Consider the following 13,195-nt stretch of genomic DNA (forward strand, 5'->3'; position numbering starts at 1 on the left):
TGACATCTCTCCCAAGGCTGGCTCCAAGGGCGTCTCCCATAGGCATTCGAATATCCTATATATGAATGCATGATTTTTTTACATACATTTTTCCCTCTCTGCTGTGAGGGTTTTTGTTTTACTTTCTCCTACATGGTTAGTATTGCCACCATATTTTCAACAATTTATCAAAACAAAGCTTGCTATCCATTAACCATTTAGAAAGGAATCTAATCATATGAAACACAATCATAATGACAAGACCATTTATGTAACTGTTACCATGAAAGCTGTTATCACTTTGCGTGAATTATTTTGAGTGCAAAAAGGCAACAAGAGAAGGTCTGAATTGTCCCCCACCGATTCATCAGCTTCCAGTTCCAACTTTGACCTCTTCATCTTATTGCTTGTCACCTCCTCTCCTGAGTAGGGAGGGGTCTGTTCTTTTCCCCTAGCCGCAAATACCGAATTTCCTCCTTCTATCTCGTGTGATGCTCTTTTAAAATGAGGCCATCTGTTAACTCTCTTATATTGTAACACAGGAGGTGCGAGAGGAAAATCACTTATTTTTATAATGGTAGGTTCCTTCTTTGCTGCCTCGGCTTTGGTCCACAGAAAATGCCAAATTTGTGGTTTGATCATAGATTTCCTATTCAAGAGGTAATTAAAAATGTCATAGTACTTACACCTACATAAGTTGGGTCGGGTTTCAGATTTTTTTTTCTTTATACCAAACCATACCCAAGATTGAGCTGGGTTTTTAAAATAAAACCCGACCCTACCCAACACCCATGATTTCTAAACCCGACCCATGCTATTTTCGGGTCGAGTTTAGAAAAAAAATTCGAAGAAAATATTTTCCTCAAATATGTTTTCTTGCAATCCCCTCAAAAATGTTTCCTTCCAATCCAGACAGGGCCTAAAACTCAGAGAAGCCTCTCTGCGGAAACGAAACAAAACAGTGAAGTCCATCTCCCGCTGAAGTGAAGAAACGAATATGATGCTGAGAAGGATACTCTCACTCGCACAACCTCGTCTCAACATATGCAAACCCCTACAACTTATTCTCAATCCCTCTCTCAGATTCTCCTCTTCCTCACAAACCCTAGACCCTTCTCTTCATCCTCCTCACCAACACGACGACAACAACAATCTCAATGAAACAGAAATTCCTCGACCGCCACAATCTCCGTGGATCGCTCCGGCTTATTCAATCCTCCCGGTACTCCTCTATTCCAATCTAATTCCCATGTTTTTTTTATGTTAAAGTTATGATTATTGTCATTGATACTCTTATTGTCTTTTCTGATTTATGATTTGCAGAACATTCCCATAATCCTTCCACGGATTCTGAGCTCATTAGGCATTTGAAAGGCATCATCAAGGTTAGAAATTCCTCTTCAAACTCCTCTTAATATATCTCTCTTACTTTCATTTCTAGGTTATACTTGGGGTTGAGATTCCTAGTATCTAATCTATCGATACACTTGACGAGTATCTTAAGAGAGTAGTGTGGGTGGAATTGATTTACTGATTTCTTGATGGGTTGTTTTCTGATGATCATAGTCCACTCTCATGGCTTAGTTCAAACTCAACTACGATATAGACCCTTATATCACTTGCATTTGTATGCATTGTTCTTTTTGGAATCAATTCAATCAGTCCTGTAAAAAGTGTCTGAAAACTCATAGGGTTTATGTTCAATCAGTACCTTAAAAGTGTCTAACAACTTATAGATATTCACTCAGTCCGTTAAAAGTGTCTAACAGAATAACTTATAGGAGCCGTTTGGATACGCGGATTTTAGAATCCGGGCTTTTAGTTTGAAAACAGTGTAAAAGAGGGTTCATGATCAAGCTGTTGTATGCTGTCCTTACAGCGTTTCTTGGATTTTAAGTGAGAAATTCAGGTTTTAAAAATCTCTCCTGCATCCTGAGATTTCTAAAACCTGAAAATATGGGAGGATCTGCTACTCTCTTGCTCATGGAAAGAAGGGAGAGAATTCAAAAACGACGGCTGGTCTGCTTCTTCTCTTGTCTCTTAGCTACAATTTTGAAGAAATCCCGGATTCTAAAATCTGAGTATCCAAACGGCCCCTTAGGGTTTATTATATCATTCAGAAAAAAACATAAACTTGACTTCACTTTATATCTTCCTTTCTAGTTTTGTGGGTCCATTGGCTCTCCTTTAGCCAGGCATTTTAGCCTGATCATAGGCTTTATGTATCTTATGTGAAATCCTAACTATGTTGTATTTTTGTTTTTGACTGAATTCAAGCTGCGATAGTTACTATACAGACACACACACACACACACACACACACCCATATATCATGATATTTTTGCTAAATATGTATCTAAATTTCTGCCCAGACTACGATTTAGCACTTCAGTCTGTCCGTCTGTTTGTGGATTTAATACATTTTAGAATTGCAACTCAGTACCTTTCTCTTTCACAATGTCTTCCAAGACTAGCTCATGAATTTGACATCACAATTCGAAACAAATCTTTTGAATTTTTAAAGACCTTTTTTTTGGAATGGTTTAAAGACCTATTTTCTCTCTAAAGAAAGTTTGGCATATGAGCTGCATTTGAGGTTTTAGTACAATCCAGTAAATGTGTCATCTTCGAGAAACGATCAAACACAACGTATATCAAATCATGTCCTCGCAAGTTCATACTGTGATCATTCCACGACTCGTGAGGTATTGACAATGGTATGTATAGTTCTGTATTTTGCTTTCTTCCCTTTGCTACTTGATATGTTTGGCATTTTGGATTGTCTTCGCAACACCTCTTTTTAGTGATGACCAATAATAACGATCTTCAACCATCACAATGATATGATCTTTGCCAAAATGTCCCGAAGATCCTTAGACATGTAATCCCCATATTACCTCCTTTCTTAATGAGGTATTAGGCAAGCACAAGATAGTAACCTTCAAAAGATAACCACAATCTAGTAGCTTATCTTTGATTTTAAAAATTATTGCCAAATTTTACAAGTTTTTTGCAAAAGGATGAAATGCTAAATTTTTTCTGAGATTTTGAAAAATCATTGTGATATTCTTATTTTTTTACTGCTAAAATATCATGAAAATATTGCGTTAAATTCACAATATTAGTCGTTGTCCTAATTTTGATCTTAAATTTTATATTTTTATTTTTTCATTTTTCCATTATAACCTGAAAATAACAAAATAATTTAAAATATCTTGAGATACACCCTTCCCAAGAAATTTCTAAGACAAATATTTGTAACTATGCAGAGTAGGTAGGGTTTTCTTCTTGCTATCTCATTGTTTATTCTGCATATATATTTCTAAAGTCATGGTCCTCATTAGAATCAAGGTTTTAAATTTCAGTTTCGGTCTCCATGGAAACATAAACGTTTCGGTTTCGGTTGAAATTTCGGTGAAAATCCTGTAAAATGAAGGAAATGTATGAAAACATATGCAAATGATAGAATTTAAAGATGAAAGTTCAGGAAAGGCTAGAATAAGCACAAATACTCACTTAGAAATCATTATAAAAGCAAGACAACTTTCCATAATGGTTTAAATACATCAAACACCTAATGACAAGCACTGTCGTGCATGTTAAACAATTTAGTACATGCCAAATTCACATGTAATTTATCTACATATTTATAAATAATGCATGCACCACATTTTGCATTCACTTCATATATATATATATATAAAATTATATAATACATACTAACATAATGTACGACTATTAAACTTACGATTTTGGTTTATGTATTTTGGTCATTTCGGTTTTGGTTTCGGTGGGGATGGAAACGTAAACATTTCGGTAATTTCGTGTCGGTTTCGGTGGAAATTTAAAACCATAATCAGAATCATGCTTCTGTTGCTCGAATCTTATGAATTTGACTGACATAGAGTGAAGAAGACAACCCTTGCAACTCAATGCATCAGTGGCTTTATCAGGTGCAAGGGTTCATCATAGACTAATATTTCGTCATTGTAGTCACCAGAATCACTATTGTCTTCTTCTCCCACTAGTTTCACAAAATTTCATTGTGGGCATTCATATGATTTGTGACCGGATTCACTAAACTTAAAACACTTGAAATGCTTAGAAGAATGGGTTAGGCATGCAACCCATGCTTAGAAGAATGGGTTAGGCATGCAACCACTAAGGGGGCCGTTTGGATACGCAGATTTTAGAATCCAGGTTTTTTGTTTGAAAACAGTGTAAAGAGGGTTAGAGACAAGAGAAGAAGAGGACCAGCCGTCGTTTTTGACTCATTTTTGACTTCTCTCCCTTCTTTTCCTCAGCAAGAGAGCAGCAGATCCTCCCATATTTCCAGGTTTTAGAAATCATAGGATGTAGGAGAGATTTTTAAAACCTGATTTTCTTGCTTAAAATTCAAGAAATGCTGCCAGGACAGCATCCAGCAGCTTGATTCATACCCTCTTTTACACTGTTTTCAAACTAAAAACCTGGATTCTAAAATTCGCGTATCCAAACGGCCCCTAAGTGTTCAAAGTTTTGTTACTGATGAACTCCAAAATTGGAACTGCTAGTTATTCAGTTTGAGTGGGTGGTTGTAGTGTTGCAGGTAAAAGTTCCTCCTTTATCAAAGGACCTTGTTGGATCTTTAATGTTCCTTCTTTTCTGCTATTTTTCTATAACTATAGCATGTCTCAATTACAATCTTCAACTGTTGTAATGCCAACAAATCTTGTATAACAAGCCGTATTACACCAATCTAGCGAGACACCAGTTGCTCATCGCTTTCAGAAAATCAGTCAATGTGATGAGATGGTAGAATTTCTTAGTGTATTTATTCACTCAACGGTCTCCATGACATAAATTGTGAAGCTTAGAAAAGAGGGTTTGATGATAATTAGGTGGTAGAAAATTTTCTCATAATTTGAGAGGATGTTTCATGACAATAATGGGACTATCTTACATTCTTGCTCAGAGATGATCAGTAGGGAAGACTCGAATGAGGTGGAGATTTGAGCCTTGTAACCTAAGCCCCTCACTCAGTCATTTGATGCCTAGAGCATGGGTTTATCTAAAATCTTGTAAGTTCCAGTGCTGGTTAAACTTTTACTCATTTGATGCCCAGAGCATGAGTTTATCTAAAATCTTGGAAGTTCCATAGCCACCTCAGTGAATGCTCTGTAGTCATCTAACAATCATAATTTTCCCTGTTTGTAAGAGTTTCCATGTATATCAATGCGGTAGCTTTGAATCGGAGAATCCATCTTAGCAGTGCAGTTCCCGGATCTATTTCGCCTAGCATCGAATCCTGATGCTAGGATTACGGAATATTTAATTTAGGGAGGTGACCGCGGCTGTGATTTATGGGATATCCGCTTAAGGAGGAATCTGAAGCACTCGGAAATTAGGAATTTTGGACAGCTCATGAACCTGCTATCGTCCTGCTATTTATCCCCTTTCGAGGAAGATAGGTGGATTTGGACTCTCGACGCGAAAGGAGGATTTTCGGTGAAATCCTTATTTCGACAAATTGATGATGGATACCGACAACGAGGGGCCTCTCGTCAAGCAATAGTGTGGAGGTCGCCTGCTTCACTACGTATAAAAGCTTTTACTTGGACCCTGGTTCATCGCGGGATTAACACTTGTGAACGGCTCCAACAACGTGGATTCAGACTCGCGAGTTGATGCGTCTTGTGCTGAAACGCTATGGAAACATTGGATCATTTATTCCTTCTGTCTGTTTGCATTCCAGATTTGGATGGGTATCTTCAAACTTTTTGGAGTGTCTTGGGTGCTTCCGAATAGCATTGTGAAGGTTATTCTTAGTTGGCGGGGTTCTTTCCAAGGTTGTTTGGGACTCCCGTTATGGCAGACTATTCCCTTCGCAATCACCCGGCAGTTATGGTCAGAACATAACAATCGTATCTTCAATGGAAAGGATAGGACATGGCTTCACACTGCACTGGACATTAAGTTATCCCTCATAGCATGGGCCCACGCAAAAGGGGGGATTCCCTATTCCACCAGGGCAATCCTAAACAATTGGTTGGCAGTAATTTCAGAAAAAAGGAGATAACTAGAATAACTCCTCGCTGGTCACCCCCGCCAGAGGGGTGGCTCAAACTCAACTTTGATGGTAGTTCTGTAGGGAATCCGGGGAAAGCAGGGGTTGGGGGACTAATTAGGGATCATAGCGGAAATGTTGTTATGTGATCTTCCGGTCTGCTTGAGTATGCGATGCAAACGAAGGTGAGGTGTCGTCACTCCTTTTTTGGGCTTCGATGGTTTGGGAAGAGCAACTTGGGCCCTCTAATCGTTGAAGGCGACTCGTCAAACACCATCACCTGGGTCAAAGATAAATGCTATATGGTCCTTGGCGATTAGCTGGCAAAATTGACGAAATTCGCGATTTAGCGGGAGTCATCCGCCCGACATTTGTACACATGCGTAGATCCGCAAATTCTATGGCTGATGAACTGGCTAAGGCAGGTGTGGATCGCGAAAGCGAAACTGATTTGATCTATTACGATTCTGGTGTGGTCTAGTGTTCTCTGGATTATTTTTGACAATTATCATGACAACATGTAAAAATGGGACATCTTGTCCCTCTTTGTATATTTCTTGATAATTCAATGAAATTTTGTTACCATTAAAAAAATGTAGTAGCTTTTGCGTAGAAACCAATCCTTGAATCATTTCAAATTTTCATGTATATCAATGTGGTAGCTTTCGCTTAGAAACCTGCACTGTGATCTTGCTTGTTAATCATCTAAGAGCATAGTATACATGTTCTTTCCCTTTGGATTTTGTTTTCTTGGAAAGGGCTTATATTGCTTTTGTAGGGTTGATATGAATTAGTAACTGCTTAGCATTGTAATCAGAAATTGGTTCTCCTTTCTTCGTTTTCTTACTAATTAGTTTCTAGAAGTTTGATGCTTGTATTTCAGGAAACATTGGAAAAACATAGACTGATCTTTGGCGTCTTATGTTCTCTACATACCCTTTTGTATGATCATTTTAATATTTTTGTAATGCTGGTTTGTCAGTTCCGAGGGGGACCAATCTCAGTTGCTGAGTATATGGAGGAAGTTTTAACAAATCCTAAGGCTGGATTTTACATTAACCGAGACGTATTTGGGGCTGGGGGTGATTTCATTACCTCTCCTGAAGTAAGCCAGATGTTTGGAGAGGTATGTTAACGGGATAGAGTCTTGGTTGTAATCTGAATATTGAGTGTTGTGAGAAATGGTTTTGTAGATACCTTTTTAGTATTAGTGTTTGCTGAGAAACCCATGGTTTTTCTGGAAATTGTTGTATACGTCACTTTGAGCAAACTCTCTTTGGAAAATTTAAGAATATCTTTCCAAACTTTAGGGATTATGAATTGATTTCTTCTTCAGATGATTATTTTTATTAGCTCCGAGTTTTGTTAAAAATGTTAATTTGTGTTCTTTACTTAATACCCTTGTTGCTGCTAGTTTTAAGTTTTAACTTATCTATTACCAAAGAACAAGTCAACCTAACCTGCAGATATCACTTTAGATGGTTGGCGTTTGGACCATGTGCCTCTGGGAACAGATGGGACAACCAGAGAAAGTGAACCTAGTGGAACTAGGTCCGGGACGGGGAACCCTTATGGCTGATCTTCTTCGTGTAAGGTTCAGCATTTTTCATCTAGATATTTATTTTCTCTATTTTTCTTGTCTTGCAGACTTTGTGCTTGTATTCTTAAAATTTGCTTATTAGAATACTCAGTTTGTTAAGAATAAGAACCTTTTTTTTTCGGAAGGGAAGCTGGGTTTGAACCTGGGATCTCAAGGTTGAGATACAAAGCCTCAACCAATTGAGCTACAGGCCCAACCCCTAGATTAAAGAACCTTAATAGAACACCGCTATTATTTCTTTCTTGTAGGGGACATCAAAGTTTGAAAAGTTCAAAAAGTCATTGCATATACACATGGTTGAGTGTAGTCCCACATTACAGAAGCTACAGTACAGTACCTTGAGGTGTGCAGATGAACATAATACCGGCAACAACAATGATGAAGGGACTATTAGCATGTTGACAGGAGCTACTGTTTCTTGGCATGCCACCCTAGAGCAAGTTCCATCTGGAAGTATGGAGTCTTCTCGAACTTAAGTTTTTTTTTTTTTTTTTGAAATAATCAATTTTCTTTCTATAGGCCGACATTTAATTTCATCTGGATTACTATGTTCAAGTTTCTCATCTCTTGTTCTTAGCCTTTCTAAAATAACATTTGTTGTAAATGTCTTTCAACCTTATTGCTGATATTTACATTTTAACTTATATGTTAAAATTGAAATGCTTTGTCATTTGTTTGATATAATAATTGCTGCTTGGTAGTCATATTATTTAACTTAGATGAATAAAGACACGTGTCGGCCGAAGTTTAAAACCATTTTCTATACATACTGTAATCAACATCACGACTCCATAAATGGTGTAAATAAAGTGAAATATAGGGTTTGTCGACAAAGCATTAGCACGAGTCTTCTTTTGCCCTTCACAGACTTGATGTTGAAGTCGTAGGCTTGTAATTTAGTGACCCATTTCTGCTGTCTATTTTTCAACTCTCTATGGCCCAAGAAGTATTTGAGGCTTGTTTTGATCAGTCCTCCCCACGGTTCTGCAACATAGGAGGCATTTCCTTGTCATAACCACTTAGGGTTCGTTCTGGTTGTGTGAGCTTTCTTTTTTCTAATGCGATAGGCTTTCCTTCTAGTAAATGGCATTGAGAAATCAGGATTGTCAAGTAGAGGACAAGTGGTCATCAACTTTTGCAGCCTTTCATAGGCTCTTTGGGTTTCGTCACTTCGTCACTTCATGCAAAGAGGCCCTTTTTTGTCAGTTCAGTTAGAGGTAGAGCCAAGGTGTATATTCTCTAGTGAATCTTCTATGATAGCTGCAAAGACCCAAGAAGCCTCTTAGTTGAGTCAAGGGGGCGAGCGGGGGCCAATTTTGGAAGACAACTATCTTTTGTTGGTCAATACTCCTTCCTTGCTAATTATGTGTCCGGGGGTGTAAACTTTCTGCCATCCCAATTGACTGGTTTTGTGTAAAAAATACTACTGCTCTAAAATGAACAGAGTCTATATACTTCAAATGTTCTATCCATGAACTACTGTGATAAGGATGTTATCGAAGAAGACTGATACAAAGTCTCTCAAGCAATCTATGAACATATGATTCATGGCGGATGGGAAAGTGGCTGGTGCGTTCAAAACGAAAGGTATAACCATGAAAATTTAGTGCTCAAAGTGACATCTGAAGGCTGTCTTGTGCATGTCGTCATCCCTTACTCTGATATGGTGATAGCCAGACCTCAAATCGATCTTATAGAAATACATAGCCCCATGCAACACATCTATCAGCTCGTTGAACCTAGGGATAGGGTACCTATTTTTTTCTTTTTGTTTAAGGACCTGTAACCGATGTACATTTTCATGGTTCCATCTTTGTTTTTCACTAGCACCACTTAAGATGCAAATGAGATGTTACCAGGACCTATGTGACCCAAGAGAAATCTTAGATTCCAGACGAACAAAAGCATTGGGGTGATGGAGAAAGCAAGGAACGAATGGAGAAGACATCTACTTGGTAAGGCTTCTGATAGAAATCGGACAAAAAAAGAGAAAAACAAAAAAATAAATCTGCAAATCCTCCCAGGAGATTGGATTTGTAGAGACTGTGGATATCACGATTTCAAGAGAAGAGGTCAATGCCGAATTTGTGGTAGCAAATGAACAGAGAACCCATCATGCCAAAAGGAATCAAAGAACGCAAGGGTGGAGAACAAACAGATCTGGCCAGAAAATGGAGACATTGATGTCAGAGAGTTAAACAGAGAGGAGGGCGATATCCCGGCGGTGATGGTTACGAGCAAGGAGGTGGACGAGAGATGTGCACTCCTGAAAACGTGTTTAATAGGGAGAGTTAAGAATGAAAATGGGAAGTGGATGAAGTATGGGAGTGGGCCAAATGGTTTTGGGATCTTCATCAGCTTCCGAAACCTCTCTCCCTGAACCAAAAGGAAATACTCTTCTGCTTTGAAAATGAAGTCCAGGCAATTGAAATCTTCAAAAAGGGAGCACAGGCTTTAGGGAACTTCTTACTGTCACTTAGCCCATGGTACCCGGCCCATAAGACGGGCGCCAAAGCCATTTGGATCAGATTTTATGGTATCCGACTGCATGCTTGGGCCTCTTCAATGGTTGAAGCCCTGGGAAGCTTGCTCGGATTTGCAATTGATGTCAAAATGGAAGGGGCTCATGATAACTGCATGGAATATGCGTGTGCAAAGGTCTTCACCTCGCAGTGGAATTTACTGCGTTCATATGTTCGATTATGGGTGGAGAATAGATGGTACTCCATAGGTATCGCTGATGTGTTTGGGGAAGATACAAAGCTGGAAACGATGCCATTAAAAAGTCACAATCCTTCAGAGCTCTTTGAAGAAGACATCGGAAGCTTTAGAAGAAGAGAAGAAACTGGGGAAAAGGAGCCGGTGAATCTAGTGAACGAGACCTATGCCGCGCTTCTACGATCCAACGTTTCTGGTTTCCCTAACAGATACCAGAAACCATCGAAGAAGACAACTAAATCATCGTCGATTGGGGGCAAATCGCAATTGGACCGTTTGATGAGATCGTACGACGATGATTGGTCAAAAGAAAAAGAAAGAAAAGTTAAAATATTGTGATTGATCAAGATGAGGTGGAGGATGGCCTGCATCGCACCGTTCGTTTGAATTTGAAAAAAAAGGCAGAAAGGGCGGAAACTTCGAAGAGATGCACCAATCAGGAGAAAGGACGGACACATGTACCTGTCAATCCAGAGGTCCTTGACGATCCAAATCGGTCTGTTGGTTCAAATTTCAAAAATTTGAATGAGAGAGTGGCAAAGTCGAAGATGCATACTTATCCCCTGATCTCATGTACAACTGCCGAAACAGTTGCAGATAGAACTGCCAGCTGGTGCGTTTCGACTTTCGAGGGGCTATCGTATTAAGTCACAATCGACGCGTGGTGGGGCACAAGTCTTTTCTACCGATAATCATAAAGAAAAGTGCAATTCACCGAAAAAAGGGAGGCCATATGATCGTGAGGGATCATCTCGCCATATCCGATGGATGCAAGCTGCAAGCCATGAAGTGATTGAGGAGGACAGATGGTCTCATTCAAAAAGGGGAAGAACGCATGACCTCCACAATTCCAACCAGCAGGATAGATGGCAACCATCTACGAAGAACTCACTACATGAGAGACACGTTTATAGAAGAATGGGCATCTCACACGAACCGGCTAAGGTAGGTAAGGGGGGTACTGGTAGAAGTCCATTTAGACCTTATCACCTGGTGAAAAGAAAGATAAGGTTTACAGGTGGCGGTTGGCGGAAAAAACAAAGTGGAAAAGACTATACCTTCTCTTCAATTTGGAGAAAATACACACACCTGCTGGATGATCTGTGGGGAGATATTCTAAGTTTCGCCAGAAAATCAAACATCAGGTCTTGGAGGACGGAGACACAATCACCCTCAAGGGAGGTGATCATACAGGAGTTCCTTGACCTCAATTGGCGAAAATCTAACACAGAGAAGGCAGGGTTAATACAGGGTAACATGAGCCAAATGAAGATGCCTAGGGGGCGGTGGGCGCAGCGGGGGGGTGGGTGGGGGAGGTGGGTGGGGGGGTGGGTGGGGTGGTAAGAACCAATCGCAGCAGGCGGCAAGAGAACCTTAGAAGCACTCCCTAGAAATGCTAAGACATTCCACTGCACCTCGGCGTGACGAAGGCGATGAAAATGTCATGAAGTACAATGATGATGCAGAATCGATGACCAACCCATGCTTATTGATACAGGAGGGGAATGAGGTGATTCCGGATTTGCTTGAGACCGAGATACAAGGTAAAGTGGCCATGGAGAAAGCGGGACCTTCTGATGAACGGACCGAGGATGTAACAAATCAGGCGGAAAATCATCCGAGATTTCAATGCCACAGGAGAGAGAGAGAGAGAGAGAGAGAGAGAGAGAGAGAGAGAGAGGTGATGGCGAAATCAGAAAAGATTTGGGAGTGGCTTATGAAGAAAATGAAGCGAAAACGTGGAGCATACGGCAAAGTATAGACAATAGGGATGATTCCAACAAGGCCAAAAAAGTAAGACCCACAAGGGAGCTCGAAAGGTCCGCGGCTTAATGTAAGCCATGGATCAGGGTACTGGGGTTGAAACTGAACCTTATGAAAATTTGTTTCTAGAATGTAAGGGGGCTGGATTCGGATAGGAAAACCCTTGCGGTGATGAATCTTGTTCATGATGGAAAGGTGGATCTTCTTGCAATTATCGAATCAAAGATTATGGGCGTCACGGAAGTTGCAATTAACAAATTGTGGGGTAGAAATAACAGTGGATTGGTGGCAAAAGAAGAGGTAGGATCGATAGGTGGAATAATAATCATCTGGAAGGAGAATTTCTTTGTTGTGGAGGAGGTCAGTATTAAACAGTTCTCGATCTCGCTGCTACTCTTATCCACAAATTGGACGGAGAAGTGGAAGCTGACAAGTGACAACTGTTTATGGGCTAGCTAGAGCAAGGGAGAGAAGTGGTATGTGGGTGGAACTAAGGGAGATCAGGGAACTATGGTAGGGACCTTGGATTTGAAGGAAGGTTATCCCCTTTTGGCAAGATCGCTATGCGCAGTGGAACAAAAATCGCATAGAACTTAAAATTTTTCTTTTCGATCTTGCTTTTGCCCAAGATCCTAGAGTATAGATTAGTTAATTATGTTAATCAAACATAAATAAATATCTTTTTGAAGAAGAAATCAAGGAATCACACTGCTTGATCTACTCCTCGAACGGTTGCGATCGTTCTAAACACCGCGGACCCCGCAAGTTGAACCGATGGATTCTTTTTCTTTGCTTGGACTATTGTGGATGTAAATAACTCTTATTCACCTATTTCAGGTCTGATCTAATCAGTACCTTTGTTGTAGAAAATAGAGATATTGATTGGAAGGCTTCTCTTTGAAACTATTTCAATTGGAAGAGAGATAGAGAGAGATGGAAAACGATTTTTCCAAAGGGGGAAGCAAGGGAGAACGAATTCTTGAGTATTCCACACACCAAATTTCGTTCTCCCCTCTCCTTTATATAAAGTAAAGTTTTGGTTTGATAAATCTTTGTTTCTCTCTCCCAATTCCAATCTAATTGAGAAA

General features: G+C 39.7%; 1 protein-coding gene across 3 annotated transcripts in view; it reads left to right on the forward strand.

Moving 5' to 3' along the window:
- Nucleotides 1-742: 742 nt before the first annotated feature.
- LOC143887618 (NADH dehydrogenase ubiquinone complex I, assembly factor-like protein (DUF185)) overlaps nucleotides 743-13,195 on the forward strand; it is a 54,804-nt gene continuing 42,351 nt past the window's right edge. Inside the window, exons 1-5 of one of the 3 annotated variants that reach the window (XM_077391724.1) lie at nucleotides 743-1,201; nucleotides 1,303-1,364; nucleotides 7,008-7,151; nucleotides 7,504-7,614; nucleotides 7,874-8,078. In XM_077391724.1, the coding sequence (XP_077247839.1) occupies nucleotides 7,041-7,151; nucleotides 7,504-7,614; nucleotides 7,874-8,078 (427 nt within the window). In that variant the 5' untranslated portion in view covers nucleotides 743-1,201; nucleotides 1,303-1,364; nucleotides 7,008-7,040. Of the gene's footprint in view, nucleotides 1,202-1,302; nucleotides 1,365-7,007; nucleotides 7,152-7,491; nucleotides 7,615-7,873; nucleotides 8,079-13,195 lie in introns of those variants that run through there. The other 2 variants (XM_077391723.1, XM_077391725.1) reach the window with 2 other exon arrangements.

Source organism: Tasmannia lanceolata, unplaced genomic scaffold (genome assembly GCF_043159265.1).
Source record: "Tasmannia lanceolata isolate RefF3 unplaced genomic scaffold, GAP_Taslan_0.1 ptg000012l, whole genome shotgun sequence".
In the NCBI taxonomy this organism is placed as follows: domain Eukaryota; kingdom Viridiplantae; phylum Streptophyta; class Magnoliopsida; order Canellales; family Winteraceae; genus Tasmannia; species Tasmannia lanceolata.